Genomic DNA, 24,639 nt, shown 5'->3' on the forward strand with positions numbered 1-24,639 from the left:
ATTTTCTGTTAAAACACACAGTTCATTAAGCAAACCTTTAAGCCACAATGCTTCTTTAATTGCTTCTGTAGCAGCTATATATTCAGATTCAGTAGTGGACAAAGCAACAATGTGTTGAAGTTGAGACTTCCAACTAATACATAAATTACATAAAGTAAACACATAAGATGGTGTTGATTTTCTATTGTCTCTATCACCTGCATAATCTGAATCTGTAAACCCTATTAAACTCATTTTATCTGAATAATGTTTATATACTAAACCTACATTGGAAGTACCCCTCAAATACCTAAGCAACCATTTCAATGCTTCCTAATGGGCAAGACCTGGGTTTGTCATAAATCTACTTAATGTGCTAACTGCATGGGCTAGGTCTGGTCTAGTACATACCATGAGGTACATAACCGATTCTATTGCATTTGAATAAGGGACTTTACTCATGTACTCCTCTTCTTCTTTGTTAGCTGGAGATTTTTCTTTTGACAGTATGAAATGGGCTCCTAAAGGTAAAGAAACTGATTTGCTTTCATGCATGCTAAATCTTTTTAGAATTTTTAACACATATGAAGTTTGATGCAAGAATAACATGGAATTTGACATATCTCTTATAATTTCCATACCTAGAATTCTTTTAGCCATACCTAGGTCTTTCATGTCAAATTCTCCACCTAAAGCAGATTTTATGTTATTGATCTTTTTAACATCAGGGCTAATAAGAAGCATGTCATCAACATAAAGTAAAAGAAATACACAGTCATCTTTATTTTTATGCTGAAAATATAGGTAATGATCAAAATCACTCCTTTTAAAACCAATTGATTTAACAAATGAATCAAAACGTTTATACCATTGCCTAGGAGATTGCATTAAACCATATAAAAAAATTTTCAAGAAACATACAAAATCTGGTTTTTTTCTTATCTTCAAAACCTTTGGGTTGAAACATATAGATTTTTTCATCTAAGTCACCATGCAAAAAAGCAGTTTTAACATCAAGTTGTTTAAGTTTCTAGTCAAAATATGCAACAAAAACAAACATGACATGAATGGTAGTATACTTAACAACTAGTGAAAAAATCTCATTATAATCTACCCCTTCCTTTTATGTGAAACCTTTGGCTACTAACCTAGCCTTAAATCTTATGGGGTCTTTTTCACTTGTACCTTCTTTAACCTTAAAGATCCACTTACAGCCCACAATAAACTTATCTTTAGGTCTAGGTACTAGTTCCCATGTATAGTTTTTATTTAAAGAACTCATCTCCTCTCCCATTGCTTCTTTCCAGTTTTTAGAATACTCACTTCTAATGGCCTCTTCATATGTTTTTGGCTCTTTATCGACTAGATCTTGATAACTAGCAAAAGCTAAATCAAAATCAGATTCTAGCCTTTGAGGAATCTTATGAGATCTCCTCTCTCTATCTCAGGCTAGTTGATAGTTAGATAGCGGTGGTTGTTCTATAGGAGGCTGTTCTTCTACTATCTCATTTTCCTCATTTTCTTCAGTCTGATTTTGTATCTCCACCTCACTTGAGGTGGTGGGAATATTGGTGCTAATATTCCTAGACTCTTCTAGGGAATGAGGACCTTCATTGTCTTGCTGTTTGTTATTGTTTGATTGTAAACAAGTCATTTCAGATTCATTAAATGTGGCATTTCTACTTACAATTATTTTTACTCCCTTTTGACTTCTATCCCAAAGCCTATAACCCTTTACTCCTTCAGGATACCCTAAGAAAACACATTTTCTTGATCTAGGTTCCAATTTGCCTTCATTCTGATGAGAATAGGCAACACAGCCAAAGGTTCTAAGGGTTGAATAATCTGCACATTTTCCATGTCATTTCTCATAAGGAGTGTCACCATTTAATGTAGCTGATGGGGTCAAGTTAACCAAGTAACAAGCAGTCATAACTGCTTCACTCCAAAAAGATTTAGGTACATTAGAACTAATCATCATACACCTAACCTTATCTAGGAGAGTTCTATTCATTTTTTCAGCCACCCCATTTTGCTGTGGGGTGTGAAGGACAGTTCTATGCCTTGTTACACCACATTCTTTACACAAATCATCGAAATCCTTGTTGCAAAACTCTAGACCATTATCAGTCCTTAGATACTTTATTGTCTTACCTGTTTGATTTTCTATTTGAGTTTTCCAAGTTTTGAAACTTTTAAAGGTTTCTATTTTGTCTTTTAAGAGAAAAACCCACACTCTCCTAGAAAAATCATCTATAATAGACAAAAAATATCTATTCCCACCAAATGTAGGATTTGATGCTGGTCCCCATAAATCTGAATGGATATACTCTAAAACCCTTGAGGCTCTATGCACATTTGAAGAAAAGGATAATCTATGATGTTTGCCTAACACACAATGGTCACAAAATGGGATATCGGACACAAAGTCCTTACCAAAGACTCCCTTATCATTTAGGAACTTAAGTCCTTTAATACTAACATGAGCTAACCTATTGTGCCATTTTTGAGTGACATCAGAATTGATTGAATCAATGTGAGAACCTGAGCTACTCATTACCTCAACAGTTAAGGCATATATCTCATTTCTTCTAACTCCCTTACACACCATCATTGCCCCTTTAAGCATTTTAATCATTTCATTTTCTATTTTTCCTGTAAATCCATTCTTTTCTAATTCTCCTACTGAAATTAAGTTTCTAGCCATTTCAGGGATGAATCTAACATCTCTCAATTTTAGGACATATCTTGATTCTAACTTAAGAGTGATGTCTCCAATCCCTACAACCTTATAGGCTATATTGCTACAAACTATGGCATCACCACCCACGGAATCGCGCATATTTTCAAACCAATGTCTTTGGGATGTGACATGGAATGATGCACCTGAGTTAAGAATCCATTCTTGCCCATGTGCCCTAAGTGTAGCATTAATTTCAGCAATGTCAGAATCTATAAGCATGTAAACTTCACTAGGGTCAAAAGAGGTTATTGCATTTGCTTCTTCTTGATCCTTTAATTTTTCCTTTTGCTTATTTTTCTCAGCATAACAGTTTTTAATATAATGTCCAATTTTCCCACAACCAAAACACTTACCCTTCCCCTTTCCTTTGGTCTTAGACTTAGACCTACTTCTACCTCTTTTTTTACCACATCCCTCATGTCTTCTAGATTGAGACCTACCTCTCATCAAATGGACCTCTCCATGTCTTTTCTCACTTTTTAACTCCATATCTTTGCTCCTAAGGGAATCTATGACTATTTCAGGTGTCAAGGTGTCTCTACCATACTTAATGGCATTTTTAACTTCCTTATATGCATCTGGAATTGCATTTAAAAGAATTATGGCTTTGTATTCTTCAGTTACCTTTTCACCACAATTAGTTATATCTTGCACCAACTTATTGAAGATATCTAGATTGTCACCAAGATCCCTAAAGGAGTCTATCTTAAAACTGAAGAAGCTTTCAAGCAAGAAAAGTTTGTTGGGTGTGGATTTTTTTACATGGAGTTTTTTCAATTTTTCCCATAACTCTTTTGTAGAATTAAGTTTTCCTACCTTTCTTAGAACAGAATCAGAAAGATGTAAAATGATAGAAGTATAAGCTAATTCATCAGCCTCAGTTTTTTGTTCAACAGTATATGATTCAGGGTATTTTCCATCGAAGGCTTTAGAAACTTTCTGTTGTACCAAAATTCTCCTCATTTTTTGTTGTCAAATCGAGAAATCCTCCTTCCCATTGAAAACCCCGAATTCAAAATGATATGCAAACATGTTCACACAAAAGACTATGCTTAACACACACAAAATAATTTTAGGTTTTAATTTCAACCTAACAGATAGGAACAACTAAGGCAGATTTCACACACAGCACAATAACACTGATTTTTTTTTTTTTTTTAAGCAAGACTTAACTGTATAAAAAAAAAAAAACAGTTTATGCTAGCGTAAGAAAAACACAGATAACCCTAAGTCTAGCAACAAGCAATGGTTACCACCACAGGATAACCCCCAAACCTAATGGCCACCCCCACATGATGACCTGCTAATTGCTAGAAAAGGAATATAGAGAAGTTACCAATACAGATCTCAAGGCTGAGACTTGTGAAAGATGCAGGCACAGATTTGGAACAGACGAGGGGCACCCCGGCCTCCACGCGCTACCCCATGTGCTGCCGCCTACATGCTCACGCGTCGCTGGTCGGCAGGCGAGTGAGCAGCCATGCGTTGCTCGGAGAGAATCCCCACGACTTGCTAGATCCGGATCTGGGTGTCCTCGCAACCCAACTCACAAACTGCAAGGGTCAATCGAACCGAGATCAGATCTGATATGAAAAACGGACTTACCGTGAGATCGGATCTAAAAATGTTAGGGCTTCTCAGATCTGATTCGAACAAGGCACTACCCAGGAGCCACACAAGGCTCTGATACCATTTGTTGCGAAAAATATCTTCAAAACAGAAAAGGTTAGTGCAATAGAACGAATCAAAATATAGATCAAAACAAGAACTTAAAGTAAACAAATACAAACTCCCTGTTTTTAACCGTTCAAGGCTCAGATCTGAAAGACCAGTTACCACTCTTGGTAACACCAATGAATAGGAACCACGAGCCACAAACGAAGCTCTCAAACCGTAAGCCCAGAAAAGCCCTAACACCTCTCGGCTAAACCAACAAAGAAAACCCTCTCTCGTTCAAACGATCACAGCCACACACACAGTAGGTAGATTGGTCATGAAGACAGTAAGATCAAGGCTCAAAACGAGGAGAATCACTTCCCCAAAGAAGGATCCCTAGATCTGTATAAATAGGTTGCTTCCAGCGATAACAGAGGAACCGCCTTTCTCACACGAGGAAAGTCGGCTGAAAGCATGAAAGGAAACAGTATTCACAGAAGGCAAGAGAGCCTTCATCGCTATCGAATGAACTAGGACTGAAGCGATGAAGCAATCGGCCAAGATAGGAAACACGAGAGAGAGAGAGAGAGAGAGAGAGAGAGAGAGAGAGAGAGAGAGAGAGAATCTAGGGCTCGGCCGAAAAAAGGACAGAAACGCCAACAGAAGAGCCAAAAGGCTCTTTAATATATGGGCTGAAAAATGGGCTAAGCTTGAGTGGGTTTCACCCCCATTTGAGCAAATGGGCTGAGGCCCATTTCTCCTCTAAAATGGGGAGTGAGCTTGTGGCCTGACTTCTAAAACGGATTGCCAAAAAATGACGGTAATGGTCTTGGGTCCTTCAATCTTGGGCCGAAACCTATGAAGACTCATCCGAAAAAATCGTCATTGCCTTGGGTCTTATTAGGGAATAAAAAACAACAATAATGTTATTTATCTTTAATAGAGATGAACAATAGTAATACGACGGTCTATATAAAAGTATTTCTTTGAAAAAGATGAAAGGGCCTGGTTTATAATGAATTTGGGTCCTCAAATGGCGAATGAATGCATTTGTTTGAGGAGAGTATTTAAAAAGAACTACTACTATTCATGTTGAAGGAGATGAATTGTTTTCTCTCTTTGAATATAGCTAGGATAAAATGGTTTGGATAAAGTTTTCAGCATAATGATTATTTTCAAATATACTATGACACAGTTTGGATCGAGTTTTCAACCTAATGATTCTTTTCAAATATATAATAACTTTGTTTGGTATGACTTATAGGGGAGTTAAAGCTTCGGGTTATGAACTTTTCATAATTAATTTAAAATAATTTTTAAAAATTGTACCAAATAATTTAAATATTTTTATTATTATCAACAAGGGATACTAACTAACTGATGGATTCCATACATTCTTTTCAGATATTAATATAAATAAATAATATATAATATAATATAAAAAAAACTCTCTCTCTCTATATATAATAACTTAAAAATAAAAAATAAATAAAACCCTAAAGTTGCTTTCAACTGGGAGAATGATCAATCTGGCCGCTCTCAAACAACTGAATAATAGAACTTATTAACTGATGGATTCTATCAGGACAAAACACTTTATAACTAATTTTGATCAAATTTTAAAGTTAACAAAACACCCTCTAAATGTATAATATTTTGGCTAGGGTTTGTCCCCCAAAAGTAGAAATTTCAGTTGGCTAGCTAGCAAGGCCACTGGCTTTGCCATTTAGACGTACAGACAGGCATCATTATTATTTCCTAGTGACTTTCTTGTGCCATTTCTCCATTCCTCTCTCCAATTATCAACATTTTGAAATTTCGACCATATTTTAATTAAATGTACGTACGTGGGCTCGTTTTGAATTGAGGTACAAAAAATGAGTTAATCAGAGCTAAGTTAGAGTGAATTAAAACAGAGTGGAGTTAACCAGAGGTGAGTTAGATTGAATTAAATAAAATTATTTGATAAGTATATTGAGTTTAAATTTTTAGAAAATAAAAACATTTTATTAAGTAATGAAGCCACAAAGACCACAAGTTGAGTTGAGTTGATTTTTGTTATTAATTAAATATTATTACATCATATTATGATCGAATGTAATATAATTGTTGTACAACCTTGTATATGTTAATACAAAATAATTATAATATTATATTAATGTTATAATTATAATATTTATATTAATTCCATAATAGATTAATATTAATATTAATACTATATTAGATTATAATATAATATAGCACTATTATCATATTAAATTGTATAATAATAAAAAATATTATTATTAAAATTATAATATTAATAATAATATAATTAAATTAGAAGAGTTCAACTTGCCTCAACCTCACCAAACCATCTCAGCCAAACTTGAGAATGAATAGTATTAAAATTTTATTTCATCATTTTCTTAGTGAGTCTGCTTGTGTCAAGAATATATAATGCCCTGTCATATAATTTTATATTATTAATATAATTTTAGAAATTAGTTATAATTATAATGTCATTTCTTAATTTTTTTAATAAAAAAGTGACAGGAGATGAATTTCTAATCTAAATAAATAGCATTACTTTTATAAATTTGATAAGATAAAATAGGATTGTACTGATAATAATAATGATAAGTTGATAATTTTCCATACAAGAATTTGCTCCCATTACTCAATATTTAATTTTCCATACAAGAATTTGCTCCCATTACTCAATATTTACTTTTGAGGTCACCAAAATTTAAACCTTAATAACTAAAAATATTTGTAATTTAATGGATTACTACTTACAATAGATATTTATAATTAAATAAATAATAAAAAAATTCTATGGAGAGGCATCCGGCACATCCTGAGTTGGTGGCACACTTGAAGAAACAATCTGACCCGATCCGACAGTTGGCTCCGACAGACACCATCGGAAAGAGAAAATTTATTCGTAACCCATAAAATTACTCTTCATAACTCACATCTCGTCAAATTCTTTACTAATTTTAAAATTCTTATTTTATCCCCACAACTCACTGCCCATTATCTCCTCCAACCACCCCCGACCGCTACCTTATCTCTCTTTTTCTCTCCCGCATCATATAAACACATACATGTGTATATATATATATATATATATATACGAACGACAATTATGGTTGCCGACCCACCACCATTAGCTGACCCACACACACACACACTCTCTCTGTGCAATGGTCGCGAGGTGGATTGGCACCACCATTACCAAGGTAAGTCAGTAATGGCCGACACACCTAGGGGAACCAATGAACCGCGAGGGTTTCTCGAACCTCCGAACCTCGCAATGCTGGGGTTACTCGAACTCTTGAACCTCGCAATTCGGGGGGGTCCCCGAACTGTAGCGCTCGGGGGTCGAGGGATCCCCGAACCCCGCGATGCGGGGTTTTCTTGAAGGGAGAGAGAAAAATGTGGGGGCAAAATCATATTTTTGACCCTTTCGATAATCCGATCAATGAGCCCGTCCGACTTTCTAGATTTTTCGTTGTTTTATCTGTTATGCATGGTTTCACTGTCGGTTTGTTCGTCTCACGATTCACGAAGGCTCACTTCTATTGTTAATGTTGAATGTTGAGATGAACTGAGCTTCATTATGGGTTGGCCCAATCCAAAGTTAAAAAGGACAAAGTCTAAGCCTGCTAATATGTATTGTTCATAATTTATTTAACATTTTTTTTACAATATTTTAAAATCGTTTGAATGATTTTCGTTCTCTTTTTTCTGTTAATTTATTTAATAGTGAGAAGCAAATCTCATATAAATAAGTTTTCATTAGCTGATAAAAGGTGCCTATACTATGGCCAGATAATATAAATAAATGTTAAAGATTGCATAAAATATAGGTTAAAATTCACTTTAATTCTCTAATTTAAAACACTTAACCTCACTGTAGTTTTGATTTTGACTACGAACCCCTTCTGATGTTCCAAGTACCACAGTGTGTCGATTAAGCTTAAACAATTACACATAATAATTTCATTCAATCATTTAAAAGTTAAAATACCAAATTTGTCCTTTAGTGGAGAAAAATGACCCTAATTGATGATTTGAGAGAAAAATATAAAAATAAAAAGTGAAAATGTAACCCATAATGGGTAAGTTTTATATATTTATTTTTAATTAATTTATAACAATAAATTTATGTGTAATTATTTAGGCTTAATTGAAGAATTTACAGTCATTTTTTTTTCTTCGTTTAATTTGAAGACCCACAAGTTTTTTTTTTTTTTAATCTAACCTTGGTTACAAAAGTCACCTGTTAAGGGACAAAATCACTAGCGCACAAGGGCTCAAGCAATTCGTGGAGTCTAGGGTTTAGCCACAAAATAAAACCAACATTAATAAATATACATGTATGTTAAACGTAACAACATATAAGCGCCCTAACAAAAATATAATCACCCAAGAAGGCCCAACAAAAGCCACTAATAGAAAACAGAAAAGCTCTAATACTATGAAAATATAATGGAAGCATCCGACCCCAGTTTGCCGTTGTGGATTGTTGGACTACGGTCGCCGGAAGTCTCCTCCTCCCGAACTAGCTTTCCATAAGATAGAGTGCACCACTGTCACCATAGCTTCCCATTCCCCATGCTGAGTCTTGTCCTCAGCACCAACCCTAGAGCAAAACTGATTGTGTGGCTGTCATCAAGCTTGAAAACAACCCTAAAACAACACTCCTCACTCCTCCATTTTCCTTTCCTTACCTCCTCCCCAACACCGCTTCTTCCTGCTCTGCATCACCGGTCCTCGGAGGGAGGATCATCAACCCTTGAAATTACCCTCGAGGCCAAAACGAAGGAACAAAAGGGTAGGAGCTAAATCAATGAAATGGAAAGGATAGAAGTAGATTGTTGAATATTGATTCAAAATTGCTGATTTAGTGGGTTGATTTGGTCAAAAATCTGTTTACTGATTTAGTGGGTTAAGATAATTTCGTTTTTTAAATTTAAATCCAACAATAAATTTTATTTTCTTGTTATTCAATTGACATGTATTGCCTATTTAAAGGCATGATGATATGAATAAATAAAACGAGATTACAACCTTTCACATTCATGTTTTTTTTCAGCTTTTGTTCGTTAACTTGATAACTACCAATGTCTCTAAAATTCCAACAGTGGTATCAGAGCATTCAATGATCTTAAGGGGTCTGTGAGAGAGAACCCATCAACGCCTTCTTATTTCTATGGCTTCCACCAACACGTCATCTCTTTCACCACCAGTTTTTGATGGAGAAAATGATCAAGTATGGGCTGTCAAAATGAAAGCTCATTTGAGAGGTCTTAGTTTATGGCAGTGGGTCGAAAGTGAAAGGGAGATACCTTCGCTTGGCAACAATCCTACGCTCAATCAAATCAGAGCTCATGAAGAAGCAGAAGCTAAAGCACCGAGGGCTTTATCTCAAATACACGCTGTTGTCTCCGAATCAATTTTCTCAAGAATCATGGCGTGTGAAACGGCTAAGGAAGCATGAGATATATTGAAAGAGCTATATCAAGGGAATGCTAGAACGAAGAGAATACAAGTGTTGAATCTCAAAAGAAATTTTGAGATCCTTAGAATGAATGAAAATGATACAATCCAAGAGTTCTCTGAAAAACTAATGACGGTGGTAAATAAAATCAGACTTATGGGAGAAGAGCTACCTGACAGCAGGATCGTAGAGAAAGTCTTGATAAGTCTACCTGAGAGGTTTGAGGCAAAAATCTCCTCCCTTGAAGATTCAAGGGATATTAGCCAAATTACATTGGCAGAATTAATCGGAGCCTTGCAAGTTCAGGAGCAAAGAAGGATTATGAGAAATGAAGAAAGTGAAAAGACGGTGGAAGGAGCTTATCTTGCCAAGAGTTCATCGTCAAAGAAGAAAGGAAAAATTCCAGAATGTGACCATTGCAAAAAACTTGGTCATGAAGAGAAAGATTGTTGGCACAAGGGGAAGCCTCAATGCTTCCAGTGTAAAAGATTTGGGCATTTGAAAAAAGATTGCAGATTTAACTTGAAAGAACAAGCAAGTACAGTGAAGGCGATTGAATGGGCAATTGAAGAGGAAACGCTCTTTTAGTTGGTAAGAAGTGCACCAAGAAGAATTTTTTGGAGAGAAGTGCTCCAAGAAATTGAATTGTTTTTTTTTTTTTTTTTTTTTTTTAACATTTGAAGGAAGTATTGATTGTGATGAGAAGTGCATCAAAGTATTGATTGTGATGAGAAGTGCATTAGGAAGTGAAGAGAAGTGCTTTACAATTGGGAAGAAATTTGGAGAGAAGTGCTCCATACAAAGTTGAAGTTTTGCAACTTTGAATCAAGGAGGAATGTTGAATATTGATTCAAAATTGCTGATTTAGTGGGTTGATTGGGTCAAAAATCTGTTTACTGATTTAGTGGGTTAAGATAATTTCGTTTTTTAAATTTAAATCCAACAATAAATTTTATTTTCTTGTTATTCAATTGACATGTATTGCCTATTTAAAGGCATGATGATATGAATAAATAAAACGAGATTACAACCTTTCACATTCATGTTTTTTTTCAGCTTTTGTTCGTTAACTTGATAGCTACCAATGTCTCTAAAATTCCAACATAGATGAGGAGTCAAACAAGGGGCCGAGAAGCAAGAGTATGAAAATCAATCAATTCCCGAAAGCAAAATGGTTGATCAGAAATTGACGATAGCATGATCAACCAAATTATGGCCGCGAAAGCCGAAAGGCCAATGGTGGCAAATCCCTCTTCCCTAAAAAACCCTAGAGAGATAACAAACACTCCAAAACATTATCAAAAACATCTATATGCACAAGATTTTATGTGTTAGATATTGAACTATCATAAGCTCAAATGACTTTGATAAAAGAAAAATGCATGTAAGCTCAATTGATTTTATAAGTTTGGGGCTAATTAGTAATAAAGTCTAGACTTCAATCTTGACCCAACTCAACAAATTTTTCTTTGGTCGTTGAATCTCAACCTTTAAGAGTGTGCAATGATCGGTTTGGATGGTTTAAAAGAGAATTCCCAAACAAAATGACAGTTTGACTATCTTTCAACCTACAACTAAACCACCGCATATTTGAGACTATCCAAACCATAGCATATCAATTTGGGTGGATTAAGCATCATGACGAACCTAAATTTTCAGATTTATAACAAACTACTTCCAACAATAACAATTCAATTTACATATTCCTTATAATAATGATACATACTTGCAGAAGCCCAATTTTGTAGTTCCAAGCAACCAATGTCTCCATAAGTTGCCAAGACAAATGAAGCAAGCAAAAAGCACAGTAAGGTTAATAATTGATTAAACAAGATGATAAAAATTGAAGCAAAATGTGTAATTAAGAATATCATGACAAAAATTTACATAGAGGCTAAGCTAATCATCAATCGGGGTCGGTTTAATGGGAATGGTTGAGCTCGAATGTTCTTCAGAAAAAAAAAAGAATACAAATCAATTTCTAATTCAACTTTATAATTTGTAGAATGTATATATGTGACAAGATAATAAAATAATAGGCATTACATTTTACAATTTGTTCAATTTTCTCAACTCATCTAGTGATTCTTGGAGGTTAATTGGGGTTTGAATGGTCATCAACCAATTTTGGCAACATACTAGAGCCTCTACCACTTCTGGTGGTAACGAACTCCTAAATGGAACAATAATGCACCCCAAATACTGAAAGTCGACTCTAAAGAAACAATGAAAACTTGAATAGCTAATACATCATTTGCATGTTGGGAGAGGACATGATAATTTGTAGAATTGACCTTCCGCCAAGTCGAAATATCAAATTCTTCTTTTCTTTTATTGGAATTTTCAACACTTTCATTCAATTACCTTGTTAGGTTGACACATTTCTACCAGAATCATGCTCTTCAAAGTGCCGTTGAAATTGAGATTGAGATTCTAGGAATGACGAATAACTATCCTCGTCACTTTCATCTATATCCATAGAATTAGGAACATCACTTGGACCATATGCTCAACTTGATGAGTCATTACTTTCCATGCAATAACAATCAAAGAAGTGACTCAAAGTGGTTTGCACCCTTTCTAATCTTTCTATGTCTGCCTTTGATTTATTATAAAGGGTGTCCAAACAAAACTCTACATCTTTCATGTGTAACGAGGATTTAACACAACCGTCAAACATAATAGAAAATTGATATTGTTAAGATTGTCCAAATATTTATCAAATTTTGACGTCATACGAGTAGCCATGGAACTCAAAATGTAATCCCCTTTTTACTAATTGCGCCATGCCGCCATCCTACTTTGCAATGCCACCATTTCTTGGAAAAATAAATTTGATGTGACATGTAAAGAACCTGAAAATTTTAAGGTTTCATTGTAAAAAATCTTCAAAAACTTCATGAAACTAGTTGCAGGCCAATCAAACAGAGTAGGAGGCCCAATGTACTCCCTCTCCCTCTCATATTATCATTCTCCCCTTCCACTTCACCATCATCATGGTTATCAAGGTCACCTCTTTGAAAGTAAAGCAAATATTTGTCATCCTTTTTTAAAGCCTTTCAAATGCTTATTCAAAATTTGAGTAGGTTTCTAACATCAAATAGATAGAATTCCGTCTTGTTTAAACACCAAGACACAAAAGATTTTTACATTCAATATTTTACACATCTCCACACATTTATTGAAGGTGACAGCTCTTAGTGGAGATGATCTCACATACCTTATGTATTAGATTTGCTAAAGTATGTCACCGCAGCTAAGAGGGGGGGATGAATTGAGTGTTCTAAAATTTTATTAAACTGACAATTTCTTTCTTGTTTTTGCTTGAAATGAGATTTTAGTGCAATAGAACATTAAATACATGATGAAGTTTTCAAAACTTGAAAAGTTTAAAGCAAAAATGAAATCAACGCACAAGATTTATAGTGGTTTGGATTAACTAGTCTACTCTACTACCTTAACTTCTCATAAAAGATTTTCAAAATCACTAAAACCTCCTACTTGAATTCAAGCAAGCTCTCTAGCAACTAACTAGGCAATTACAACCTCTTATTTATATAAAGTAGGCCATTTAGCAATCTCGTTAGGAAATATATAACACTTTATACAAAAAGATGATATGAGAGATAAATCTCTTAATTACAATATTTGTCAAATATATAAAATAAAGTCTAAAATAAGATAATACAACTGATACATATAGGCTTTTGAGAGAAAAATTTAAACATGATGAGCATTTGAAGAAGAAAGATATGGCTTTGATGGTTGCACTATTTAATTAGTCTTCTTCAATACTTCCTTGGGCTGTAAAAATTAAATGAGCTATTGGGAGCATTTAAGTGCTTGCAAAAGTTAGTCATTTTAATTTGTTAGAAGAGAAATTGTTGACAAATGTTAAAATCGATCTATTATTTTTTTTTTCTGAAACATTTGAAATTTCAATTTGGCTTCTTAAGAACTTTCGATATTTTGAAAAAGTAGTCAATTTGTTTAGATAATCGTTTAGTAATTTTAGACATAAGGTTGACTATTTTAAAGGAGAGTCAACATTTTACAATCTCTGTCCACTGTTTTTAAACTTTGAATCAAATAAACGAAAGCATGAAAAACACCTATCGACAGTTCTTAAAGACTGTTGATTGTTTTTGATCTTACATTTAAAATGATCAACATTTTTAAATGCCAAGTCGATAGATTTTGATCTTTAAAATATATAGCCCATATGTCAAAGACATAAATCAGTCAATAATTCACTTAGAGAAGCTAGCAGTTTTGCCTTGATCTTTTAAAATAAGTGTGATTTTTGAAAAACAATTTTGACACATGATTCATACATAAATTCATTTGACTTTAAAAATATATTTCTTAAATGGCAAAAAGATATTTTTCAAGATAAAATATTTGCCAATATGAATTATATATGGCTTGACAAAATGATTGAAAAAATTAGCATTCTTAGGCCATGAACTTTTCATTTTGATCTTTCAAGGATACACAAAATGCATCAATGTCAAATTTCAAGCTTATATGTTTATATATTTTGAAAATCAAAAGCTATGAAAACGTTTTTTATAAATAAAACGTAATGAAGTTTTTCATCATCAAAATAATATCAAAAACATAACAACGCATTATGGAGTTTCAAATATTTAGAATAGATTCATCAACTTCCTTTAACCATTCCTTCACAACAAGAATGAGTATGTGAGCACAACATCTTAAATGTAAAAATTCATGATGTTCCCTTCCAATTTTCTTTCTTTCTTTTCAAATGTCTAATGGCTTCATTATTAGAACTAGCACTCTAATGGAGAAAACCTGATCAATTCCACATTCTATCAAGCATGACTTGACCATTGTACCAATTGTCTCACCCTTATGATTGGAAACTTGACAAAACAAAAGTTTATGATTCTTTTGCTTAATTTGCAATCACTATCAGTCCAATGAGCAAGTAAACACATATGGTTTAAATTTTGAATAGATGTCCAAGTATCCATGGTAAATGAGATCTTAGGAGTTTCTTCAATAACTTTTTCTCTTCATCAAATAACTTCAAACAATCTCTAGCAACGGTGAATCGCAAAAAGGAATAACAAATCTTGGTTCCAAGGCTTGGGAGTACATCTTAAACCCGTGCCCCTCTATAAACTTGAACAAAAACTCATCAATTATTTTAAACTTTGCTAACACCTTTCTCAACTCTTCTTGACTAAAAGTCACAGCTTTAAATGTACCCCTTCCACCTTTCTCTTTTTTCATCTCAAAAGATGAGAGGTTTTGCTTGTGGTTGAACCCTTAACGGGCACTTTAGATAATGTTCTTTTAAATGAATCCACATTGTACTTGTTCCATTTTTCTTTGATTTAGCTACATACTCTTTCTTATAGTAATTAGGTCGTCTCCAATCCAACTAAATTCCACTTGTTAAGCCAAAATTTTAGGAGGAGGGGGAATCAAAGCTACTCCAATGCAACTTGCCATCCAAATAGCAAAAGCCAAATCCGTCACCTTATTTTGGCAATCCTATCGTCCACAGCAACCCTAACCATCCCCTCCCACAACGGTCATGGCTGGCTAAGCATGTTATTTCTGTCATCACCACAGTTGCAACTGTCATCGTCGAAGCACAAATCCCTGTCGAAGAAGACAAAGAGGATGAAGCATGTTGTAGCCAATTTGCCATCAACTTTGAAGACTGCTATTGAAGGCAGTCAGACATAATGAAAAAGAAAGGCCAATGGCTAGAAAAGATAAAAAGTCAAGATGAAGGGAGGAGACGAACAACAACAAACAAATCGAAGGAGATTGAAGAACAAATCAAAGGAGGAGAATAGATTGTTGAAATATTATTTTTAACATATTAATATTTTAAATTTATTATTATAGAATTAATTCAAAAAAATTATTAAATAATTTTATTTAAAAATATTAATAAATTTATTTTAAAATATATTAAATTTTAATACAGTAGTGTTTATTAATTAAATTAGAAAATAAATATTAAAATTTTATAGTAGTGAAAATTATAAATAAGGTAAAAAAATTAGAATTGAAGTTTATTAATAAATAAATAAAATAAGAAATCAGATAGAGAGTATAATAGCGAGTATGGTTGGAGTAAGCATAGTTTTTAAGATAAAAAAATAATATGAAATGAATTATTTATAATATAATAAAGAGTAGAATAGAGAGTATGGTTAGAGATAATTTTATAAAAAGTTCTATCACTACTCAAACTTATGAATTGCTTCCAAACATCCCTAACCTTCACTTTGCGTCTTTTTCATTTTTGGTGAAAGGGTTTCTATTTGTCACCAGTTTTGTGGGCAGAGGTACCTTCTTGTTTGCAGCTTCTCATTTTCATTTATATTGGCTTCATTGTCTATTACAGTGTCCATCTACAAAATAAAGACATGACCGACCAGAAACCAATATTCTAACTGGTAAACAAAATCTTTAATCAAAGAACCAATTGACTGATGCATTATTTTATTTCACAAGCAAACTCAAGGATGAATACGATAGCTCTAATAAATAAAATATAAATCAATGGTCATTTCAGTTTATTAAATTATATTAAAATTAATTAATTTAAATTAATGTTCTTTTATTTTTTATTTTGATTAATATTAAAAGAAATTTTAATTAAATCACATAAAATTCCTCCTATAAAACCACACGTGTGCTCCTCTAGATTTGTGAAATGATTTTCAGTTCAATATACAATTGTATATTTAATTTCTGCATAGCGAATGTTATTTTTAAAGACTTCCTAATCCCCCCCAAAAAAATCCTAAAATGAGGCCGTAGTAACACTTTAAAATTCAAATAAAAATTGTATAATAGAATAGCATGTATCCCTAGTGAAGTGGAGGAGATAATTAAATCAGGCAATTTCCAGAATATTCCTAATCTAAGTTCCAGCAAAAAGACATTAATAAAGAGGCGACAAGGTATTTCAGTAACTAGCTATCAGTTTCCACTTATAGCAAAAACAAAGACTCTTAGTTTCAGGGAAAATCTTCCAGAATTTGGCTGAACACGTCAATTCCATGATCGTAGTAATACGGAGACACTAGTCCTTCCTCCATCAAGTTCCATGAAAACCCACTTTGATAGTAATCTGTAAATGTGTCTTCTACAAATGGTTCTGTCCAGAAATCTTCCATTGAAAGGATGCTCTCTTCTGCAGCCCACTTTATGTCACTTAAAACTTCATATACAGAGTTCATGGAGGAGAATTCACTGCAAGAATTTTCCCAGGAAAATGGCAGATCAGTTAGTTCATTGGCAGCTTCTATGGAGCCCAATTCATCACTCGTTTGGCCGGCTTCACAATGCTGCTTTTGGCCGGACTGCACTCCCGGCTGGTTGGCTTCCGATTGGGAAGTTTCGCCGGAGGAAGTAATCTTCTCTTTGATCAGTTCAGATGTCGGTTGATTTGCTTTGAGGCGCTTCTTGAGGTGTGTGTGCCAGTGGTTCTTTATGTCATTGTCGGTTCTTCCTGGTAGTTTTGCAGCAATGGCTGACCATCTGCAAATGGGAGAAGCTCAAGATTAAGATTATAATTGTGAGAGTGCCTTACAAGTACTTATCATTTTGCTCATGAATTGGAAAGAAACTGATCAAGCGAGAATATGACACCTCCTGCAGGTTCGTAGTTCAGAGGGAAAGGGTGGATGGAGAATGGAGAATGTCCATTAAGTCTTTGAATATGAGTCCCATGAGTACTCTCTGTCATTTCGGTCTTGGTGGACCATTCGTCACAAAGTTATTTCCAGTTTAATTAAGGGCGAAACAAAAGGGACTAATGAGGCTGGTCATTAAAGCCTATCTTTCTGTAGTGTCTCGTGGAATCTAATTGGCCAATAATATACGATTCAGATCGATGAATTTGAGCTGAACATCATCACCAAACTGGGTATGCAAATCATATACATGTAAGTTGATACACACGCACGCATACACACACACACATATATGTTTTATTTAAAAGCGAAATTGTGGATGTTTGTTAAGTATTGATAATCCGTACTTATTTCCTAGCTTTTCGTGTAAGTGCATGACGAGATTGTCTTCTTCTCTACTGTAATTCCCCCGCTTCACATTTGGACGCAAGTAATTCAACCACCGCAGCCTGCAACTCTTCCCTGATCTCGATAGACCTGATCAAACAAACAATATATTCCATTAGCCAATCGTTTTACATCTCAAAAAAAATAGCACCCATGTCAAATTAATTAGGAGTTCATGAAGAAAATGGTATTGATGAGAGAGAGAGAGAGAGAGAGGCCATATATATACCCGCAAACTTGGGAAGTTGACGCCAGTTCCAGTGGCCATATCTCTGAATGTAAACTTTCAACTTGTTATCTTCTTCAGGGCTCCATTCTCCTTTCTTCATTCCATTTCTGTCAATGCTCCGTCCTCTCACCATTCTCTCTCTCTCTCTCTGACAAGACCATAAGCTCCGAGCAATACCTAAATCTCACGAACCTCGGTCCCTATTTATAACCCTAAATCAAGAACGTGCCGTGGAGAGGTCACAAAGAAGCTTCATGGGTGAAAAGGTCAAGGGGGGTTGTTGCTATATGGATTAATGCATTGACAATGTACAATGATGTGCCTATGATAACTCTCTTATAATTCATTCTTATACCCAGAACAAATAGTATTTTTCCTTAATTTTATGACGATAAACAATTATATCCATTTGCTTCTTGCAAAGAAATTTAGCAATTGTTTTTGTGTACTTCAAGACAACATTATACACAACGATCCATTGAATTTTGCCTGTTTACCTCATGTTTCACATGCTGGTTTGGATTTATTCATTCTTTTAATATGCTTTGTGTGCAAACAGATCCACGAACCATGGGGATTAGATCAATTATAGGTAACTGCTGTCCAATTGAGTTTTTATGTAGAAATCTCACACGATATTGGGTGGGAAATAAAAAATTGGTTGTTAAATAGTTTACGAAAATGCCACTGATAGCCCCATTTTTTCTTTTTTTGTTTTTGGGTGGGGGCTGTAGTGTGAAACCACAGTAACAAATACATCTAATAATTTACAAACTACGTATATCAACCATGCACATGAAAGTTTGAGTGTGAATTTAATAATTTATTTTAAGTGTTTTTTTTTTATAGAAATTTTATCAAAATATGATATTGACTTTACGTATCATAATAAATCTAGTATCATAAAAAGACTCCGACCTTATCAGGCCACTAGAGAGATAAACTCTATAGTCTTTGCTACCCCATTTTTGCTGCCATTAGCCTCATTTTCATTGTTGAGGCAATTGTCAATCCCTACACATATCATTGACCTTCATCACCTTTTTTTTAGAGTAGATCCTCCTCCTTATTTCTCCTAAAAGCTTTGTATCCACAGCCCTAGATTGAATATTTTCCCTTTTTCTCCTATCCCTTTAGCCCTTTCCATTAATTCTCCCCCTTTCTTTGTCTCACAAGAGATCTCTATTTTAAATCTAAAAGTTGTTTGTTAATCTTCGTTGTTTTACGCAAAATGGGAGTGGGATTTTTGGTATTGGCTTTCTTGGTCCTTGCCTATGTGCCGACCACAATTGTGTTGGATCAATCTTCAAGAGAGAAAAAAACTTAATTTGATTAAGCCCTTGTCATATGATGATTTTGCTCTTGCCCAATCTAACCTAAATTCTCTCAACTACAGCATACTCTAGTCTTTCTTTGTGTTTATCCTTTGTAATTCGGAGATTCCCGTATATTTTACCTTTTGTTTGGTTCTGGCCTCTCTCCTTATTTAGCTAGTTTTGGCCTCTATATGTATCATCTTTTTCCATGGCTTCAACCTTAATATTTTATTTTAGCAAAAAAGGAAAATAAATCTACAATTGTGACAAGGATTGTAGTAATTTCAGAATATTAAAAATGGATAACAATCGAGGTTGAGCAACGAACCCTTTTGGGGAATGGCTTTCAAGTTGATGGAACCTGAGATTATCTAGAGAACAATAATCATCTCGATAAGGATAAAATGATGAGTTTAGGGAACGATTGTCACGTTGATAAAGATGAAATCATCAAAATAATGAATTCCAAAAGATATAGTAAAATCGTTCCTTGTCTGCTAATGAATAAGGATAAAGAACAAGAGGACAAATAGAAAACTTATTTGTTTTATTGAACAAGAAAGGGCAAGATCTGGGCAAATAGTTGTAGTCTCGGATGCACGTGAGAAATACTGTTAATTAACTTAGTCACATGATTTAAAGAAAGGAGTTCAATTAATTAATTAGTTAATACTAAATAATTAGTGAACGAATCGCATGTATATTTATTTATACGCACGTCCCTTCGACTTTGACATGGGTTGGTGAAGGTTCTCCGAATGGCGTTTAACCATGAATGAAGACGTGTTTCTTGCGGACGTCTCCCCGATTATTATGCATGTTTAGAAAATACTAGAACCTCTGATGGTGCAAGATTATAAAATAAAAAATGAATTGTAAGTTGAATGGATGTGAAAGTTGAACTGTAGGTGACGTAGATTAATGTGTTAAAGTTAGTTCGTCAGGTTAATTACGGTTTTGGTGGGTGTGCTTGCAAAACAAAGGAAAAACTTCATTGGGCCTCTTAATAAGTGAAATCAAGTTGTGTTCTTTACAGACCATCTGCATAAGTTGAATTCCAAAAACCCCTTAAAAATTACTTTCATTCCACATTTCGTTTATGGCTGAAAATTTTGTGCTCCGATGGCCAGCGAGATCGATGCAGGGAAAATGGATAAACTAGCTAGTTTCTTTTAGATTCCTTTTACCAGTTCAATGCATTCTGATACTCCTCCCACATGCCATATGAATGTAGAAATTCCTCACCGGAAACCGGAGATTGAGCCGAGAAAACTCCCTGAAAATCGTTCGCGGTGTCATACTTGTCTACCTGAAACGGTTCCGTCCAAAAACTCCCGGCCGTTTCGGCCAACGCTTCGGAAGGCGAAGCATCATTCTCTGCGGCGACGCTCGTTGAGTTCATCGTCGCAGAATCTAGCGCCGGCGAGCTTGATTCACAGGACGACGGCGGCAGTGAGAAGAGCGAGCTTTCAAAGATTTCGAGAGTAAAAGAGTAGTTTGAGGAAGAATTAATCTTGTGTTGTGATGCTACTCTTTTTTGTCCAGTCTTTTTGCGTCTGCAAGGATGATTGGAGCTAGAGTTTTTGGGTCTTGAGATTGGGGTTTGCCTTGAGTTTCTGTTGATGTAGGTGTGCCAGTGGTTTTTGATGTCATTGTCTGTTCTTCCTGGTAACTGCGCAGCCATGGCAGACCATCTGTACAAAGAAGATAGCAAAGAGATGTTAAACTGATCAAATCTATTTCCCAAAGAGAACTATTATTATTGCATCATTCTTTTTCCCGGTAAAAGGGGTGAATCAGATTTCAAGTTAAGGACACCTATGCACGTAAATAAGAGCCTACCCAAGGCTAGTTGCATTTTAAAGCTAACATTTAAAAATAATTTTTAGTGACAAAAATTTCATCATTAAAATTTTTAAATATATTTTTAATTTAACGACAAAATTAGTCACTAAAATTCTATTACTAAAAAATAAAAAAAATTAAATAAAAAATTAAAATTTAACGACGGATTCCATTGCTAAAATATAAAAATAAATAAAAAGTTAAAATTTAGTGATAGGTCACGACTGTAGTTAAAAAATTAAAAAAAATTAAATAAAAAATTAAAATTTAATGACGAAATCCTACCTGTTGCTAAAAAACAAACAAAAATTAAATAAAAATTTAAATTTAGCGATAGGATCATACCTGTCACTAAAAAATATAAAAATATAAAATTTATCGAATGGATCACCCTATCACAAAAAAATAAAAAATAATTAAATAAAATATTAAAATTTAGCGATGTAGTCACCTCGTTACTTGTCAACGTTCGATTTCAGCTGACCGTGATTCGTTTTGGGCCGCGGTGAGTAAATCCAAAAATGTCAGGAAAAAAAAAAGAACCCAAAAATCTAACGTGAGTCAACACCGAAATTTTTACGTGGTTCAGCCAGAACGATACCTGCTCCACGACCGCACTTTGATTATTCCTTCAGAATGGCAGTATCCGATTATTCTCCCTGTCCCTCATGATATCTATCATTCTTATTTATACTAAGGGGCTTTTATAATTTAGATAACATAAAGAAATACAATGAGTGTATAATGGGGGACAAACAGCCCTTATCGTCTTCACAAAACTGGGAGTGAGATCCTCATTACGAGGGGCATGAGCTGTTGCAAATAAAGTGAACGGACCCTATCTCTGACTTCTCAACAGCTTTGCCACTCATGCGAGCTAGAGGTTTTAAGCCAGCGACCTGAATGATCCAGTGATCTGAAGGATATTTCTGGGAGCTCATTAGTCGATTGCTGGGAGCTCGTTGGGGGCTTATCGGGAGCTCGCCAAATGCTCGCTTTACGAGTTTCAAATTTCGGTGGTGGCTGGACTTTCCTTGGCGAGGTCGTCTGGGCCTTCTTGGCTTCGGGTGATTGGGCCAGTCCATCGGACCGAGTTTGGTCCATACGGGGTGATACGGGAAATACATATAACATTACTAAAAACTAAAAAAAAATAAAATAAAATTGTAAAATTTAGCGACAGGATCATCCCGTGGCTAAAAAATAAAAATAAATTAAAATTTAGCAACAGAGTCACACCCATCGCTAAAAAATTAAAAAAATTAAATTTATTTAGCTATGAAAAATTACATTTAAACATATCATAATAATTTTTACTAACATTAGAATTAGTAAAAATTAAACTAATAATTTTTTAAACATATTACAAATTAAAATCAAAATAAGAACATAATTTTTCACTGTTAATATAATAATTTATAAACTTTTATTTAAATTAATAACGAAATAAAATTAATATTAATATTTATTTCCCTTTACTAACATTAATATTAAAATTAATATCATTAAATAAGTTTAGAAAATTTTGAAGTGTAAATATAATTATGAAAAGTTTGAAAGAGAATTATAAATATGTTTTATACACATTAATAAATAAAGAGGCTTCCAGATCGGCTGGCTCGCGCGTAGAACTTGGTCATGAGAGGTTGGGGGTTCGAATCCGATAAAGCTGGAGATAATAGATAAGAGTAATATCCCAGGGTTGCCACGTGACGCGCATGAGGGGAGGGCGAGGGTTGGAAAGTGTTGAATTTTGTTTCCTTCGCTAAATTCAGCAACAAGTTTATCCCCCATCACACACTAATTTCGTTTAGCGACGAGTACAACCCCATTGCTAAAAAAATTTCAACTCTAAATTTCAACGGCGTCCTTTTTAACGACAGAAAGGTACTCGTCACTAAATTCATCGTTAAAAAATTTAACGACGGATATTGATGTTTTAGTAACAAAATTTTTTATCGCTAAAACATTGATTTTTTTGTAGTGTTTTTCGCTCTTAAACCTAAATTACCATAGCAAGCAACTAATTAGGCCCCAAGGGCTAAAAGGGATTGCGCAATATGTGTCTATATATATATATATATATATATATATATAAGAGATTTTAATTTGAAAGATTTCTCTTTACACTTCAATTCTCATGTTAGCTATCACCCGGTGATTTTATCATACTATATTATACCTGCAAGAAGATCTTTGTTACATTATTTTTTAGTGATAATTTTATTATTTTGTTCAATATATATATCCATTCATCCGATTTGAACTTATTTGTGTACAAAATATAAAGGCGCACGGTGTGTAATTAAAGAAGAAATTAAATTGCAATAAATTCCAGTACCTATTCCCAAGTGACTGGTGCAACTGAATGATAATCTGTTCTTCTTCCTTGCTGAAGTTCCCCTTCTTGATGTTTGGCCGCAGATAGTTCAACCAGCGCAATCTGCAGCTCTTCCCACACCTTGACAGTCCTTCAAGAGATAACCAAAACAATAGTATATAATTAATGCAAAGAAAAATTAAAACCATAATTTCATGAAAATAATATTGCACTAGCTAGTATATATATATATATATATATGGTGGCCAATTTGTTGTTAAAATTGGATTTTTATGTTTTTCGTGAAAATCTACACAACCCCATTTGAGATGTTTCCGGGTACATAGGAGCACTTTCCGGAAAATATAGGTTTAGCCGTAATTAATATTCCCATTCAGATGGATAAAAATAAACCTAGCTAGGAGGCATTAAAAGGAAAGAGAAACAAACATTTCATGTACATGTACATGTACATGTAATTAAAGATCGTTCTATGTTTCCTTCTATCCAAACACCGATATCGATCTTTACCTGCAATCCTGGGAAGTTGGCGCCAGTTGGAACATCCATGTTTAGTAATAAAATCCTTGAGCTTCTTGTCTTCCTCCGGAGACCAAGTTCCCTTCTTCAGTCCACTCCTTTCACAGCAAGAACAGCTCGCCATCTCTCTCTCTCTCTCTCTCTCTAAGAATTTAAGACTCTAGACTATATATATATACACACACAAATATAGTGAATGTGGAGCACACATGTATATATATATAGTGAAATGAAAGGCAAAGCGTGTAGGGAAGAAGTCAAGAGTGATGAAGCGAGAAGAAGCTGCAAGCCGTTTTCGAGAGGGGGGGGGGGGGGGGGGGGGGGGGGCCCTTTGGGTTGGGATGGGCGGGTAGTCCTGTCTTCTGTTCATATTTCGTCTTTGCATATTCTACAATCCACGTGCTCATACATACTATACCAGTGGCGGAGCCACGTGAGTCACAGT

At 34.4% G+C, this 24,639-nt stretch overlaps 2 protein-coding genes across 2 annotated transcripts; both read right to left on the minus strand.

Moving 5' to 3' along the window:
• Positions 1–16,879: 16,879 nt before the first annotated feature.
• LOC127791664 (transcription factor MYB14-like) lies at positions 16,880–18,315 on the minus strand. The gene is made up of 3 exons (XM_052321641.1): positions 18,174–18,315; positions 17,905–18,034; positions 16,880–17,402 (listed from the first exon to the last, which is right to left on the minus strand). Exons 1-3 carry the CDS (start codon positions 18,304–18,306, stop codon positions 16,880–16,882), a joined length of 786 nt encoding a protein of 261 aa, XP_052177601.1. The 5' UTR covers positions 18,307–18,315.
• A 1,721-nt stretch (positions 18,316–20,036) lies between these two features.
• On the minus strand, positions 20,037–24,354 carry LOC127791374 (transcription factor MYB15-like). Its single transcript, XM_052321206.1, has 3 exons — positions 24,186–24,354; positions 23,676–23,805; positions 20,037–21,183 (listed from the first exon to the last, which is right to left on the minus strand). Exons 1-3 carry the CDS (start codon positions 24,316–24,318, stop codon positions 20,673–20,675), a joined length of 774 nt encoding a protein of 257 aa, XP_052177166.1. The 5' UTR covers positions 24,319–24,354; the 3' UTR covers positions 20,037–20,672.
• Between the last annotated feature and the right edge of the window lie 285 nt (positions 24,355–24,639).

The sequence above is a fragment of the Diospyros lotus genome, chromosome 15 (assembly GCF_014633365.1).
Source record: "Diospyros lotus cultivar Yz01 chromosome 15, ASM1463336v1, whole genome shotgun sequence".
Taxonomy (NCBI): domain Eukaryota; kingdom Viridiplantae; phylum Streptophyta; class Magnoliopsida; order Ericales; family Ebenaceae; genus Diospyros; species Diospyros lotus.